The sequence below is a fragment of the Bombina bombina genome, chromosome 5, assembly GCF_027579735.1.
Source record: "Bombina bombina isolate aBomBom1 chromosome 5, aBomBom1.pri, whole genome shotgun sequence".
Taxonomy (NCBI): Eukaryota; Metazoa; Chordata; class Amphibia; order Anura; family Bombinatoridae; genus Bombina; species Bombina bombina.
Genome location: NC_069503.1, coordinates 824,761,202 through 824,779,518, shown reverse-complemented (window position 1 = coordinate 824,779,518; position 18,317 = coordinate 824,761,202). Strand labels below are relative to the sequence as shown.

General features: G+C 36.5%; 1 protein-coding gene across 2 annotated transcripts in view; it reads right to left on the bottom strand.

Annotated features, from left to right (window-relative positions):
- DLGAP1 (DLG associated protein 1) overlaps positions 1-18,317 on the bottom strand; it is a 710,871-nt gene that overhangs the window by 575,169 nt on the left and 117,385 nt on the right. For both annotated transcript variants that reach the window (XM_053714947.1, XM_053714948.1), the window contains exon 2: positions 9,497-9,711. In XM_053714947.1, the coding sequence (XP_053570922.1) occupies positions 9,497-9,711 (215 nt within the window). The remainder of the gene's footprint in view (positions 1-9,496; positions 9,712-18,317) is intronic.

Sequence of the window (18,317 nt, the reverse complement as noted above, 5' to 3'; positions counted from 1 at the left end):
ACCTGCGGTGGGTATATGGCGTATAGGGGTTAATAGTTAGCGACTTGAGGTGGGTATATGGCGGTTCAGATGTTTATTAGTGTAGTGTTTGTTTGCAATTGTGGTATACTTAGGTTTAGGGGTATTAGGATTAGCGGTTAGGCACAGCAGTTTTATTCTAGGGATCCTTTTACTATACATCACCAATATGTTCGGCAATGCTGGGTGTTGCCTAAGCCAGCATCACCGGCCAATGGCATGTATAGTAAACGCCTCTCGGCAATGCTGATATATCGGGAGTTTGGAATATTCTGATAAGCTCACTCGACATTGTGGCGGATCCCTTAGAATATTTCGCTGCCTTGTAGCACTTTTGATCATCGGGCCTAAGTGTCAACCCAAGCCTGGATGTGTTTGACACACAGAAGACTATGATTACTACTTCTTGTCCAAGAATACCTACCCTTGAGTTATTTCAGGTGGCAGGAGTCTTAAATTTGGTGTTGGGTGAGTTACTGGCCATGGGAGACTCAGTATCTGTCCAGCTACTTAACACCATTGTTTATCTTGGAGCAAGTTACCATGGTGTCAACAGGAACATCAGCAAAATTATAAGAAAAACTTGAAGACACATCTCATGGACATTTCTTTGCAACTTCATGTTGTCCCTCTGATACTCACTTTACAATCCTGGCCATGGGCTGGTATCCTTATCGAGGGGCTGACAGATAAATTAAGAGTTGGAGTGGGCTCGTGGAATAACCTCCTTCTTACTTATACATTATGACTCCATGGCAATCTAGGTTGTTTTTTAAATCTGGCTCTCTTTGTACACAGAGTGTTTTACACAATGTGAACTGTTTGCTATATAAGTTTTCATGATAGTGGACTGATTATCAATATAGATCTTGAGTACTACTGTTTATGAATGGACAAAGTACATGAGTAGTGAAGTATTTCTAATAAGGTTATGTTCAATTGTGTTATATGTTAGGAGGGGATTGAGCTATATAAATATGATTAACTAGCTTTTATTTGATCTATTTAGCTTGAAATAGATTCCTTTTCATACAAGTCCACATTTTGCAAAAATGTTAAACCACTATAATGCTATTAGTAAAATATATGCCTAGAAAGAGTTGCCTAACATTTCATCCACCCAGGGTGCTTCCATAGTATTGATAGTAGTAAAGAATGGGGATGCACCCACCAGGATTTCCAAAGATACCTTTAATGTAACGTTTCGTCATGTCACCTGTGATGCCACTCCCACAATCAGCAATCAACAGGTGTAGACTCCCACTGCCCTTCCAGTATATGTGACTACCTAATCATATAAACATATTAACTAAAAGTGAACACCAAGTGCCCTAGCTTAATAAAAGAACCACATAGCAATGCTCACAATAGGTTAAAGGAGCAGTGAAAAACCTTTTGGGAAACAGTGATATCAGTCCCTGATAAGCCATACGTGCTTTAATCTGATTACGGCCTGATGGTGGTTGCCATAGCAACCAAAACTAGCAACAATGGCCCACAATACTGGGTAAGGCATGATATGGACAATCAACGGTACTGCAACATGAAGGAGCGTCCAAACCACAGACAGTCAAGCCAATCACCCAGAAATAACATACAGCATAATATGTAAATTGAAAAAAATCTGTCAAATTGCACAATACCTCGTAGCGCTATACATAATATAATTATACAATTGGCCAGTAATTAGTAAACAAGTCGTATAGCTGGTATGCAATGTACCCCTCAAGTGCCTGGCTATCAGGATGTCTAATACTGTCTGGTCTGGAGGTGTGATCTTGTAAGCCAATCAAGGGGCTAGACTATGTGGTAGAGCCCCAGGGGCATGTTAAATACAAATGACAGGGCTGAAAGTATGCGCAAGGCATCAAAGTCAAGATACCAATAAACATAAACCTGTGGTCCAAAAAGTAAATCATTCTATCATCTGTCTCCATTTTGAACTTGAGTGCCGGGTTGGCATTATTCATGCCTTAGAGATTCTTTCAACAAGCACTGGGACATCGTGAAGAGTGATCCAGCGTTGCCTTTCAAAAATATGGTACCACCACGCATGGGCTTTCTTAGAGCCACATCACTAAGGGACATGCTGGTAAAGATGGACCCCCGTCCTTGTTATCAGAAGAAGTCCTGGTTGGAGAAAATGAAACCAGGTTGTTTCAGATGTCTTGGTTGCACAACCTGCAGCGCCTTACAGACAGGACCTTACTTCATTCATCCCACCAAGAAGATGAAGTACAAACATAGATATCGCCTGACGTGCACAACCACATACATTGTGTACCTACTCCACTGTACCTGTGGCCTATTTTACGTTGGGAAAACGACTGATAATTTGAGGACAAGAATGGCCAACCACAGATTGTCTATACGTATGGCTATTCTGAACAGAACATAGGACCAACCAGTGGCAAGACACTCCGTCCAAAAAGGACATACAGTGAATGATTTAAAATACACTATCATCAACCATGCACCACCTTTATATAGAGGTGGGGACAGAGGGAAAATTCTTCTGAAAAGAGAAGCTAGGTGGACCCACAGATTGGACACCCTGGCCCCAAACGGCCTAAATGTTCATCTAGACTGGCATTGTTTTCTGTAAAGTTACATGGCAGCTATGTGTTTATTGATTTGTACATGATTTAGATCTATTCTTTAGTTCTATGACCCTCTTTATACATGTATTTACACTTAGCATTTGTACTTTTCTTTGTTCTTTGCTTATCCTTTTTTATTTACTCTTTTCACTTTTCTTTCTTTTTATTTATTTTTCTCCTGGTCCTCGTGTTATTTCTAATTACTAAGTTGCATACTTAGTTTCTTTGGCAACATAGGCTGTATTGGCACATTTTGCAATGCTTTACCATATATGGGGTTTCCAATACGATACTATGTACCTTTCCCCTTCCCTTCTCTCTCTCCCCCCTCCCTGGTTTAACTTGCATAGTTTTTCATTTTGCATATGTTTTTCCCAGTATGCCAGTATCATCTAGTCTAGGGTTTTATTGCTAACATATATTCTACCCCTGTTTGAATACTTGTGTACTATTTATCCTGAGGGTGTACCACGCCCCCTGATTGGCAATCTATGCTAAGCCTCTGTACTGGTTGCGCTGAGTATGCTGATATATGTTTTGTACATTAGACATGGGGTTGCTTGTGGAGTAGCAGCCTGTTGACGTTGTTTATGTTTATTGGTATCTTGACTTTGATGCCTTATGCATAATTTCAGCCCTGCTGTTTGTATTTAACATGCCACTGGGGCTCTACCACGCAGTCTAGCCCCTTGATTGGCTTACAAGGTCACACCTCCAGACCAGACAGTATTAGACATCCTGATAGCCCGGCACTTGAGGGGTGCATTGCGTACCAGCTATACGGCTTGTTTACTAATTACTGGCCAATTTTGTAATTATATTATATATAGCGCTATGAGGTATTGTGCAATTTGACTGATTGTGTTCAATTTACATATTATGCTGTATGTTATTTCTGGGTAATTGGCTTGACTGTCTGGGGGTTGGGCGCTCCTTCATGTTGCAGTACCATTGATTGTCCATATCATGCCTTACCCAGTATTGTGGGCCATTGTTGGTAGTTTTGGTTGCTATGGCAACCACCCTCAGGCCGTAATCAGATTAAAGCACATATGGCTTATCAGGGACTGTTATCACCGTTTCCCAAAAGGGTTTTCACTGCTTAACCTATTGTGAGCATTGCTATGTACACATTTTTTTCTATGTGGTTCTTTTATTAAGATAGGGCACTTGGTGTACACTTTTAGGTAGTATGTTTATTTGATTAGGTAGTCGCATACACTGGGAGGGTAGTGGGAGTCTACACCTGTTGATTGCTGATTGTGGGAGAGGCATCACAGGTGATTACCTGGAACTGTATCACTTAGGTTAGTTTAAAAGGCACGGTGGTAAGTAGGTTGTGTATTGTTATTTTGTATTGTCTGACGAAGGGGGTAATACCCCAAAACGTTACATTTAAGGTATCTTTGGAAATCCTGGCGAGTGCATCCTCATTCTTTACTACTATATATATATATATATATATATATATATATATATATATATATATATATATATATATATATATATATACGGTATATATATTTTTATTTTGTTTTTGTTTTATTTTTTCTTATGCCAAGAGCCATTCCGTATTCTCATATTATGATATTGTTACTTATCATTTTGATGCAGGTGCAGTCATAAATATATACAGTATCTTAGACCCAAAAAACAGTCCTTTGTTGTTTTCTTTCCCCTTGAGGCCCCCTTGGTGTTATAAATAGCATACGTTGGTCAAAAAGTGGCCTTCCTTAAATATAGGGGCTGTCCTTTTGATATGGATGCTAGATTCCTTTTAGCTAGGGGATTATAAAGAACTGATAATATTAAAAAATGAAGATTTGGGTTGTGTCCAAGCCGCAGTCATGGTCAGACATGAAATTCAGAAGCTCTGACTGTAAACTAAAAAATCTGGGATTATCTTGCTATTAATAAGCCATCCTTCAACATAGTTTGGAATATACATTGAGGAGAAGCTCAGAAGTCAAATGATACCACTATCTTTATGTTCCTGCTCAAAGAAGACTCAAATTGTTTGTGAGCAAAACTAAAGACCAACGTCTTATAACCACTACCCTCCTCCCGTTGGATAGCTAACTGGGTAAAACCGCTCTCAATGCTGATGAGGGCAATATATTCGCTCTGAGAATATAATCTCTTTGATCATAATCCACAACTCAACGCAAAGCTGATTATAAATACCCTGTAGGCTACAAGGTGAAGCTGCCTGCCCTGCGAGTGACAACCATGCTTGCATTAGACAGATAGTAGTTATATGTGTACCAATTGTTAGAGGACCTCTTTCGAGACCTAGCATGCCAACTCCATGAAACCTTTGCAGGCCTGCTCCCACAGACGAAGCTCCACAAGGTGTCCTCTGAAACACATTCGGAACGGGACCGAAGCAAACTTTTACCTCGCCCTCAGAGGATTCTGACGGCACAGATACCGCTAGTAGCAGCCTGAATGGCGTAGTCACTGTAACAAACAGAGCTCTGGTCTGTAAGTTTATACCCTTTGAGAGAAACACACCAAGAAGCTCAGGATCAGATGCCTGTCTGAGTGCAGGGACACTCATAACAGAAATATTGTCTTTGGGCCTACCCTTATGGCTCCACTTAACATGAACTGCTATATCTTGTTTTGACAGCCGGATAAGTGCTACTATCCCTCATATGAACTCTGGTCATTATAGCTTTACCTTCCTGAGAGCGGGAATAGGTTAACTCTTGAGATATTATTTCCTCTTACCTAAAGTGGGCTTCTTGTTTCTGATCTATGCTACCTATTGTATTTACCTATATGGTCACACTTATAATTATTAGGATATTAAAGGAGAGGGTAACCGAAGCTAAATATATTATTGAGAAGCGAATATAAACTGTAGCTCCAGTGTAGCTCCATATATTTCTAAGCTCTATTGGGGCATTTAGTTATTCTTTATCCCTATCTGTTCAAGAACAATGCTGCCTGCAAAATATCTGGCATTGGAGATCTGTTTGGCATTACTGCACCGAAGTGGGCTAAGTGTCTTAAACTTTTTCCTCTCAGCCCTAACATGACTATCCTAATCCTCCCCATGGAAAGCAGTCTGGTTATAATAGTAAGGACACTATCAGATTTACTTCATTACCTATTCACTATAATATGCTGTGAGCAAAAACATTCCTATATACCTTGTTATGTTAATATGTCAATTCTGTTTATATACTCTGGTGTTGTCACTAGGGAGACTCTAGTTAATGTGTTTTTGCTTGTAACGCTCATATCCCTGTAGCATGTGCAACTTCGACAGGCTGTAGTGTGGGCTGCCATGTTATTTCTCAGAGTCTTTCTTTTTATTATGTTATACCTTCTCTTCTCCTAGATATGATAAGGGGACCGAGCTTAGTATTTTTAACAAATTAAGGGATAATATATTGATGCAATCTGCTGTAGTGTATCTGCTGAATAGCAAGACAATATTATATATTGTATGTACCATATATACTCAATATTATATTCTTCCTTGATGTGGGGTATAAGGCCCATACCTACATGGCAGGGTTGTTTAACATACAATAGAAGAGAGCCTCAATAGTAGATTTTTATGAATATGCTCTGTATTTTTAATAGAGCTAAAATCATGACCTAGCTTTAATCTTTAATGTGATATGTTGTGGCCTCTTAAACCCTTTATTAGCTTAAGCTATGGTCCTATTGTGAGAAATCTTAACTAAAATTCAACCACCCCAGTCTCCTACCAGCCTCATATCAGTATAGAGTTAAAAAAAACTAAATATTGAAATACCCTTCAGGAAGTTTATAAGTTAAAATGATCATATGTTATAAATCTATAACAGTCACTAGAGGTATATATTTATATATGCATTGCTTGTCTCTTCATGTTTTAGATATACATTTATAACGGATTTGTTAATGCTCCTTAAAATACTCTTATCTTATACATCCTTAGTAAACATAGGTGGCTACCCCTTTGTCAACGGCCGAGACCTAGGGGGTACAACTAATTACTGATAGGGACCTTTAGAATAAAAACATTTTATATTTAGTGAAATATATATTGAAAATTGAAAACATTGAAACGGCACTGCAAGCGTAAACTAAATACACATCCACTTTAACTCCTAGGGGGATGGTTTTAGTATCTCATATAGTTCTGCTACCATAGAAATAAAACAAATACCTTGAATTCCACAGTTCCACATTGAAGGTAGGGGCTTTATTTTATTATCTTCATTTTTCTTATAGAAGCTGACCCTAAGAATTATATATATATTTAGCCATTACACTATAGTAAAGAGAGTATTCTATAGTTTGCATATCATGCTAATTTTCATTACTAAGGAACTAAACCTGCCATATATAGCACTCCACTATTAGGACTTACCAATTTACTAATAGGGTTGGCCTGTCGCTGGGTATAGGACCCGCACCCAGGTGGCAAAGTTAAAACATATATAAAAAAAAATCTTCCATTATTATAGTTCTATTGCAATTACATTTTCGTCTGGAGCCAACATAGCTTTTGTTACACCTCACTGCTGCAGAGATAGTTGTATAACCAATATTTTTATTTTATGCTGTGGAATTTTCATATTCCCTATAGTGGTAAACTAGTAATAGGCTGGTTTATTTAAAGTGTGATTACTTCTAGATATATATGTACCAGAATAAGATTGCAAGTGACCCCTGCATTAATACATTTTATAAAAATATCTTTATATTATTAATGTGATGGACACTCCCCCCCTCCTCCCCCATATAGTGGTGTCCTTGTTTCTGCCCAGAGACTTATTTGCGGTTTCTCTCGCAAACGCCGCCATTAATATTTTTTCTCTTTAATTTAATACCTATTACCCAGGTTGATCATTTATGCTCTTAGCTACATTCATGATACCGGTCCGATATGATTTCAATTTGTTATACTTTCTCACCTTACATCATATTTGGTTCACATGAAGCCTCCCTTATCAGGGGAAATCATAACTATCCGTATCTTTACCAATACTTTCACCAATACTTTAATTAGAAGTACATGTCTAGGAGGACCATATGTGTTTTTGTAGAAAATTATCAAATACTCTATTGTTTTTACCTTTTATATTTTAATGGGTACTGTTATTGTTGATAATCTTTGTATTTTTATTAATATATACAAGTGTTCTCTTTACTATATATATGTCTAAGTAAATTACTTACTACTGCAATATACTTAAAAGTTTTCACATATTTAGAGAGGTCCAAAAGTGGCCTGCCCAATTTGAACAATATCCCCCACAATGAGGTATCTAACTGTGTTTAGAAGCCCAAAAGTGGCTTTTGTATGGTTGGGGTTATGTTTTATATAACTAGAAGCAAAAAAACAAAAACTGAGGTGATATATAAGGTCTTATTTATTGTGTGCTGTTAAACATTGCTTTACATAGTACATAGGTCTGGATCTTGTTTTGTTTGTAGAAGCATTTGTTTGTACCATATAAGATATTTACATCCTAAACCTGTAACAACCCATGTATGGCACATTATTTCTTTATGTATTTGTAATGTTTATTCAAACACCTCATTAAAAAAAAAAAAAAAAAAAAAAAAGAAGATTTACACAATGCTTACTTATGGGGATTGTAAGAATTATAATAGTATGACAAGATGAGTTAAATACCACAATGTATAGAACATATGTTTGTATTTGATTTATGTACTTGTTTAAACCTTAATAAAAAATAAATTAAAAAAAATCTAAATATGTATTTGCAGCACAAGAACATAATTTTAAAAAAAAAATGTCATAAATCAAAAGTTAAGTTCCTGTTCTATTATAATTGAAAAAAAGGAATGGTGGATACTAAATACTTTTGTAAATGTTTACTTATTTCAGAGAAAATTGTGTTTCCCTAAAAAGTGGAATCCCTTTGGTCACATCTGTGTATATATGTGTGTGTGTGTATATATATATCAAATAAAATGCACTCACAGGAATTTTACATAACAGGTCAAACTATTTATTTGACGTTTCAGAGAAAGAACTTCTCCTTCTTCAGAAATACAGAAATATATAGGAGAACTTGTTAACCCAAAATATCGAATAAATAATTTGTCCAATTCTGTGAAAATCAGTGCGTTTCAATTTTTTTTCTAGTTTGCTGCAATCTCTTACTTGGTCCAGACAAGTGGACTAGTGGAAATTCCCATCCCACATTGTAATATTTTTGCAATGTTAAGAAACTATAAATCCTGGTACTAGGAAATCCTACATTTTAAAGTAAGGTATACAATGAAACATCTTACTTGAGAGTGGTCAGTTCTGTGAGTGAGGGCTGTGTTGCCTTAAGATTAAAGTAAGGTATACAATGAAACATCTTACTTGAGAGTGGTCAGTTCTGTGAGTGAGGGCTGTGTTGCCTTAAGATTAAAGTAAGGTATACAATGAAACATCTTACTTGAGAGTGGTCAGTTCTGTGAGTGAGGGCTGTGTTGCCTTAAGATTAAAGTAAGGTATACAATGAAACATCTTACTTGAGAGTGGTCAGTTCTGTGAGTGAGGGCTGTGTTGCCTTAAGATTAAAGTAAGGTATACAATGAAACATCTTACTTGAGAGTGGTCAGTTCTGTGAGTGAGGGCTGTGTTGCCTTAAGATTAAAGTAAGGTATACAATGAAACATCTTACTTGAGAGTGGTCAGTTCTGTAAGTGAGGGCTGTGTTGCCTTAAGATTAAAGTAAGGTATACAATGAAACATCTTACTTGAGAGTGGTCAGTTCTGTGAATGAGGGCTGTGTTGCCTTAAGATTAAAGTAAGGTATACAATGAAACATCTTACTTGAGAGTGGTCAGTTCTGTGAGTGAGGGCTGTGTTGCCTTAAGATTAAAGTAAGGTATACAATGAAACATCTTACTTGAGAGTGGTCAGTTCTGTGAGTGAGGGCTGTGTTGCCTTAAGATAGCTCTCTCTTCGTGCGGCAATCTTAGGAGATGGCTTAGGGCTATTTGTATCAGAATCTCCACTGTCATCATCTCCCATAGCTTTGATATAGCTGCCACTGCGCATTCTTCTACATGGAATTTCATCCCCGCTTTTGGGGGTGTATCCACTCCATTCATCTTGAGGAACCTAAGTGGATAAATAGTTTAATAAGGGAGTGCTACAGATTAAGTTTTATGCACGATGAAACCAACATAAATGGCAAAACAGCTTCTTTTTTTAACAGCTTTTCTGTCATTTAGTTACAGGGCAAATATATTTACAACCAGTATTGTTACAAAACGGGTTGTGAAAGTGAAGAGGCATAAAAGAGAAATAAACACATTGCTGTAACCATTAGCAATGGTTAAAAAATATGCATCTTCATAAAAAAGCTGCCATATCTATAAATCTATCATCCATCTATCTATCTATCTATCTATCTATCTATCTATCTATCTATCTATCTATCTATCTATCTATCTATCTCTCTCTCTATCTGTCTATCTATCTATTGCACAATTAAGAAGAATGCATAGCTATTTTCATACACCCCACATTACATAGAGGCACACAAGAAACCTTATTTTAAAGAGGAAATCCAAGCATTTCAAAACAGTGAGCAAGTAACCCTTTAGCTAACAGAAAGGTTGTCATAAGTATCATTAAAACATCAGTGTAGGACAACTATATACAGTATATGATAGAGAGTTGGAGTAATTATATAAAGCCATGCAGACAGATGAAAAAGCATAGATAGACAGCTAGACAGACAGACCGATAAATGAATAAATACAGTAGATAGGTAGATAGATAGACAGACAGATAAATGTAATATATAGATACATAGATATTATAGATAGATAGATATAGACAGACATATAGATAGATATAGATAGATAGATAGATAGATAGATAGATAGATAGATAGATATTGATTGACAGTAAATCTACATACATGCATCCATAAAATTGCCAACTTCCTATCTATCTAATGTCATGCAAGAAAGCTCATTAAATCATTAAATGGTGGCTGAATCACATTTGCAATCTCAAGATTCCGCACATTTTTTAAATTTGAAAGTCTATGTTCTATTGATTTAAAATTTGTAGTTTTCACATTGCAGCTTAACTTCTACATTTAATTACTTTAATCCATTTATTTATTTCAACCCATCCTGACAGCTTCAGATAAGATATTTTGCTGATCCTAACCAATCTCATCACCTTGTATGTTTAATGTCTATAGTAAGTTCACAAAGCTAGGCAGAATTCAGTATACCATACCTTAATTAATTGTATACTATTAAGCCGCAGCAAGGCCTTTCAAAGAAGAAACTCTCAGTTGCCTACATTTTAATTTTTTTGAGGTTTAGTGAATCTAGGTCCACATCTGGATGTTTTTACAAAAGTATAGTAATTATAGTATAATAGTTTCTGAAACAATACGCAAACAATAATATACTATATATAAGAAAAACAACTTGATAGTTTCTGTCTTATAATGTATTATAAACGATTCAGAGTATTTCCTATTTTGCTAATTATTAAACATACAAATAAAGTCATGAATAAATATATTTCACTATTACTACCAGTATTTATAATAACAACACATTAGATTATAGTGACAGCAATTTATATCTGTTTTTTTATCCCTGTTAATTATTTTTTTGTTGTTTTTTCAATAAATGAATATACATCTTGCGTAATTTGTGAATTACTCAGGTTCTAGTACATTGGAGGAGCACATCAGGCAGCAGCTGTAGGAAATGTCAGATAATGATGGTGAACAGTGGGGTAAAACAGTAATTTTTTATAATAATCAGCAATTGCTGACAAGAAAGCACAACATGACAGCATCATCTTACAGTAAGTGATGATAAACTCTGACTCAGATAACCACAATGAAAAATCAAAGTAGGAATCATCATCTTTTCAATTTTTAATACTTAAACATGAAGATGGAGTTTCAAGACGATGGTCATTTACTAAGACGACATCTATAAATACCTTGGTACCTTCACTTTTACAGGAAGAAACTAAATAATCACAGAGTTGCTATTTCATAATTGCTTGATGTTTGGCACTTTGCCCTACTTTGTTATCAAGGTTTTGTGGTTCTTATCTGTTATCAAATGCTATGAGTCCATTTATCAAGCTACGGATGGAGCTTGAGGGCCCATGTTTCTGGCGAGTCTTCAGACTCGCCAGAAACACATTATGGAGACCGCTAAAGACCGCTGCTCTTTAGCCTGCTCTGATGAGGCGGACAGGAATCACCACAATTCAACCCGATCGAGTACGATTGGTGATTGACACCTCCCTGCTGGCGGCCCATTAGCCGTGAGTCTGCAGGGGGCGGTGTTGCACCAGCAGCAATGCTGAATACGGAGAGCGTATTGCTCTCCGCATTCAGTGATGTCTGTCGAACCTGATTCGCACTGTCAGATCAGGTCCGACAGACATTTGGTAAATCGGCCTCTATGTTTCTTTGTTTATGCGCAGCTATTTCTTTTTCATAGATGGCATTGGGGTTTACTCCAGTCCATTATATGAGCCATAGAGTGTTTTGAATTGGTTTTTGCAGAGTATTCAAAGCATTACAAAGCATGTTTCCTTGTGTGTTTTTTTTGCCAGTGGCTTTGTATTGCCTCATCTTCATCAATACTGTTTGGAAAAATTTACGCTATTCTAATCTACCAGAAAACACTGATCAATCAGGGTTTGCCAGAATTGTGGATCAATTCTGATAATCAAAGACATAGAGATCTGCTGTTTCATTATAATTCCTTGATGTTTGGAGTTACCTACCTAATACGTGATCCTTGCCATACTTCCAAAATAAGTGTTAAAGGGCCGTAATAGTGGAAAAACTATGTGCTGTAATTCATTACAGCATGTCATTTTAGCACTAGAGACCCTGCAACAATCTTTTGATGTTTAACCTCAGCATATGAGTTAAACACATAGTTAAAATACCACTCTGGAGCAGTGCTGGATACTTTCTTTGTTTGCCTTGCAGAAATGGACAGTGATCAAATCAGCAGCAGCAGTTCCACAACTCAGCAGGGCAATTGTCGCTGCTGATTTCTGCTTGGAAGCAGTAGTTTTCTGTGGCTCTTAAGAGGTAATTTAATTATGAGTTTAAAACCTTTGGGGTTAAACACTTATAGCTAGTGCTAATATTGCATGCACTAATAAATTACAGGATGCCATTTTTCCACTATAATGACCCTTTAAATACTAACCATTATTTTGGTTCAGGATTGCAGTGGCAAATGTATTTGATACTAAAATATATACTTTATTTTTTTTAAGCAAATTAGACGTGTACATTCAGCAGCTTTGTTCGCTGTCGAATGCGGAAGAAAACGGCTGCTCATGGCCTTTAGCTCTTTAAGAAACTAAATTAATTATTGTTAAAGTTCAACACACTAAGATCTGGATTTGCACGGATCTTAGTGTGTTGCATATTCACAAGAAGAAATCCGGCTCTGAAAAAAGCTGAAGGCCACGAGGGGTTACTGTCTTCTGCACCCAGCAGCTAACAGAACTGCCGAATGCACATGCCTAACAAAATGCACATGCCTTAAAAAAATGCACATAATATATTAACGTGTCTTATTAATGTATAATATGAACATATGATTAAATTGCTTCGATTTTCTTTCTGTTTCCCATTGATGATATATACAGTATATTTTTTTCCAAATCAATATTACTCGGCAAATAGGGACTAGAACAGGAAAATAAAAAATAAAATAAAAAAACAACATGGTATTATATTATTATTAAACAAACATGTTGCTGTTTCTTTTTTTTTTTTAAATAAAGTTGATTGAAATTCATAAGAAATGCTTACATAATGATAAAGAAAAAGTTATAGTGATAGTATCATATTACAGGTGTTGAAATATACTGTACATGGTATTGGTCATGTCCGACTATAAACAGAAACAAAGAAGTGCTAGATCGAAAATGAAGCGGCCAGAACACACCATTGAGAATCCAAACAATATAGGTGTTTGCGGCCTACGGCAATTAATGCTATTAAGGTGCATATCACAATTTCAGAATTTAAACTGTAATCCCTAGCGGGTTTTACCCTTTGACGTTGAATTGGGGCTTCATTAATACAGTATCCAAGGTTCCCAAATAGAAAAGAAATGCTCTTTTTTATTACTTTATTTTAGAAGTCACAGAGAAGTTACACTTACGAATAGCAGAGTCCTTTAAATCATTATCTTTACTTTTAAATTATTCTATAGCTATAATCTATAGTCTGATACTAATAAAGAAAATAAATAGTACTATTAGAAAAGATTCTCTTAACTTCTCTATTACTATTTTCCAATTTTTGAATAAACATCGGACAAAACAAGACTAAACAAAACAAGACTAAACAAAACAAACACAAAACAAACCCCCCCAAAAAAAGAAGTGTGTATATATGACTGTTATAAAATTCCCTACATGCCATTCCTTACCCTCTGGATTGCAGTCTCAGAAGTATTTATACACTATTTTCCATGTAAATTTGCTGTCAAAAGATATGTACTATTACGGAAAGGAGTGAGAATCTTATCCCAGATGTTTCTAGGTAGGCTTAAAAGGTATGGTTCCCATTTGGTAAAAAAACTCTTTATTCTATTATCTACGTCACCCTTCACATCAGCCTGTTCCCACAGTAATTGGGAGCGTATAACAGACCGAAAAATAGAGAAAGGAGGAGAGTTACCATGTATCCAATAGCGGAATATCTGTTGTCGGGCCAAGAGTATAACTATGTGCACAAAAAAAGGCTAGATTCTTTTTTCAGACCATCCTGGTCCAAAATTTTGGATATGATTCAAAGTCAGTGTAATTTTATATTTACATGTCTTAAAAAGCCAGTAAGAAACCTTACCCCAATACTTTTGCAGTTTAGGGCAATGTCATAAAAGGTGAATAACATCAGGGGAATTTATCTGATATTTATTACAAATGTCTTGTGCAACTGGTACCCATTTAGTTCGTAATTTGGGGGTAATATAGGCCAAATGTATTAATCTTGTATGTGATTCTATTAAATTGGCTGACAATGTTGCTTTTTGAATTCTTAGAAAAGTTTCCTGTTTATTCTCGCATGTAACTTGGATTTTACCTAATTTGTTCCATCTATCTTTCATTCTTTCTATAGATGAGTTTTCAAAATGTAAAATTATGGATGGATAAATATGTGAAATGGAGTGCTTGCCTTGACGAGCTAATGTACAAAGCAAAGTTATATGTGTGTTGGACCAGCAACCTAAGCCTTGATATAATATCTACTTTGAAAATATGCAAATTTATCTCTGATTGGTAAATCATATTTATCCCTCATTTCTTGAAGGTAAATAGGCGTTTTATAGTTTTATTTAAAAGTTGTGAAATATTTATTATTCCTTTTTCTTTCCATTGTCTAAATACTACAGTTGAAAGGCCCGTTAAAAATTCTAGATTAACCCGTTAGGGGGAGAAATATACTTGAGTGTTGGGGGATACCCCATACTCTACATAACCTGGCTCAGGCCCACAAATGATCTTGAAATAAGATGTTTTGGCTGATATAACTTGGTAGAGAAACTAAGTTGGTATGTGGGAGAAAGGCAGGGTGTAATTGTAATAATTGTTGTTCTAGATTGGACGCGCCAAAGAAGTCTGTCCCTGCCATCCAGTCTATAACCAGTTTCGCTAAAGTAGCCCAATTATACCATGACACGTTTGGTAGCCTAAACCACCCTTGTTTATGGAGAGGGGTAATTTTAAACCACTAATTCTTATATAGATATTAGAACTTGTGTATCTTGATGGGTTAGTAAGAATGGTAACATCTGTAATGGGTATAAGATCTTTGGAAGGGCCATCATTTTGACCAAGTTTATTCTTCCTATAAGTGGAACTGGAAGTTTTTCACGATTTTTTAGAAGATTCATTATTTCTTTTATACTTTTTGGAAAATGTAGTTTATATATGAGATTATGATTAGTATGCAAATAGATTCCAAGGTATTTGAAGGAACTATCCATGGTTCTGAGGTTAAACCATTCCACGGATAAGCCTTTGGTGTTGCGAAGCCACATCACCTCACACAACACAGGTGACTGTGGGCAACCCTGTCTAGTACCCCTTTCAAGAGTGAAAATGAGGATACCCTACCATTGATAATTAAAGATGCTAAAGGGTGGATGTATAAATTACGAATTGCATTTAGGAAATTCCCTGTAACCCCAAAATATTCCATAGAGGTATATAAATGTTTCCATTCTAGTCTGTCGAACGCTTTCTCAGCATCGACAGCTAGTTAGCAGGCATTCGGTAGTTGCAATTTCGAGTTTTCTTGTTGGTTATGCCAAAAATATGATATTACAACTAGGGTCCTTCAAATATTTCTAACTGAAGTACAGGATTTCATGAAGCCAGTTTGATCGTCGTGGATAATAAATCTCATTAAAGTAGCCAAGCGATCAGCTAATGTTTTTGTGTATATCTTATAGTCGCTATTTAATAGAGAAACGGGTCTATAAGAGAATGGTAGTGTAGGGTCTTGGTCTGGTTTAGGAAGGACACAAATATGTGCTGCAACAAATTTTTCACTTGGTGTAGTTGCTCCATTTAGATATTCATTAAAAAGTTTTGCCAATGTTGGTGAAACCTCAGTCTTAAGAAGTTTGCAGTATTCTATAGGTAGCCAATAGGATGAGAGCTGCTCAAATCCTATTGGCTGATTGGAACAGCCAATAAGATGAGAGCTACTCAAATCCTATTGGCTGATTGGAACAGCCAATAGGATGAGAGCTGCTCAAATCCTATTGGCTGATTGGAACAGCCAATAGGATGAGAGCTGCTCAAATCCTATTGGCTGATTGAAATCTTTCAGCCAATAGGAATGCAAGGGACACCATCTTGGATGACTTCACTTGCATTGAAGTTCCAGTTTACGGTGGTGACCGTATGAAGAGGAGCTCCACACCAGATGTCTTCAGGATGGACCCGCTCCGCGCCAGATGTATGAAGATAGAAGATGCCGTCTGGATGAAGACTTCTTGCCGCATGGATGAGGACTGGGTGGTGGGTTTTACTGTTGGGGGGTGTTTGTATTTTTTTTTTTACAGGTAAAAGAGCTGATTTCTTTGGGGTAATGCCCCACAAAAGGACCCTTTAAGAGCCATTGGTAGTTTATTGTATGCTAGGGTTTTTTTATTTTGGGGGGGGGCTTTTTTATTTTGATAGGGCTATTAGATTAGTTGTAATCCTTTTTTATTTTTGATAATGTGGTTTGTTTTTTATCGTAAATTTAGTGTTTTTAATTTTTTGTAACTCAGCGTTTATTTTTTTTGGTAATTTAGTAATTTGTAATAAGGTTTAATAGTAGATTTAAATAATTTTAGTGGGGTTATGTTTTTTTAATATGTAATTTAGTTTATTTAATAGTTTAAAAATCGTTTATTTTAATTTTACAGGTAAGTTTAAATTTATTTTAAGATAGGGATGTTGTAATTTTAATTTAAAGTTAGCGGGTTGTTAGGTTTAGGGGTTAATAGCTTAATTTAGTTTATGGCAATGTGGGGGGCTGGCGGTTTATGGGTTAATAGGTTTAGTTAGTGGTAGTGATGTGGGAGGCCAGAGGTTTAGGGGTTAATACGTTTATTTAGTGACGGCGGGGTCCGGGAGCGGCGGGATAGGGGTTAATAACTTTATTTATTAGCGGTGTGGTCCGGGAGCAGCGGGATAGGGGTTAATAACTTTATTTAGGTTGCGGCAGGGTCCGGGAGTGGTGGGATAGGGGTTAAAATTTTTAATATAGTGGCAGTGTTTAGTAACAGGCGAGTTCGATGACTGCTAGTTAACAACAGTCCGATGCTCATCGCTCCGTACTTGGTGCGCGTCTTTTTTGCCGGCTTTTTTTATAAATATGGAGAGCATATTGAGATCCGCGGCCGCGATGTTAGGCGAGCATATTGGTGCCGGCGAATGCAACAAAGCTGAGGCTTTGATAAATGTCCCCCATATAGTTTCTTTATAGCTCATTGTTGTTTCATCACAAATGTAGATGCAGGGCATGGATTTTAAGTAGAACACAAATCCTCTTCAAATCTTCTTGTTCTTTAACTTGGGTATTACTATGAGTCAGACCCAAGCGTTATCTGGCACCTTTTTGCAGTGTTATAAATGGGACACAGTGTCTCTTTATAACTTCTTAGTATTAAGTCGCAACTCTTTGCGAGAATGCAGAGGCTGTAGAAAAAATACAGAATCTCTTTATGGCTTCTTACCGCTTTAAACACTTGGTGTCAGTGGAAGTTAGCCATTGGAGTTACTCAGAGTTTTCCTACAGCAATATAGATGTCGTATGTAAGACAGTAATCTCCAAAGTTACCCATAGTCTCGCTATACTGCTGTAGGAGTTATGGGTAAAGCCCACAGTCTTTTTGTTGCTTCCTATTGCTTGTAGACAGATATTGTTGTAAAGCAAACACAGGAGCTACCCAAAATTCTTCTGTGTCAGTACAGGGCTGGTCAATGAAATACAGAGTCTCTCTATTTCAATTTCTTGCTGTTTGAGCACCGATATTAATATAGAACAATCACGAGGGTCACATAAGGTCCCTGTGCAACAGTACAAGAGTTATATATAAGATGTAGAATCACTCTGTAGCTTGTTGCTATTTTGTCGCAGTTTATCAATCCCTTCTGCAACCGTAAACCCGTGATTATAGCAAGTCACTTTATAA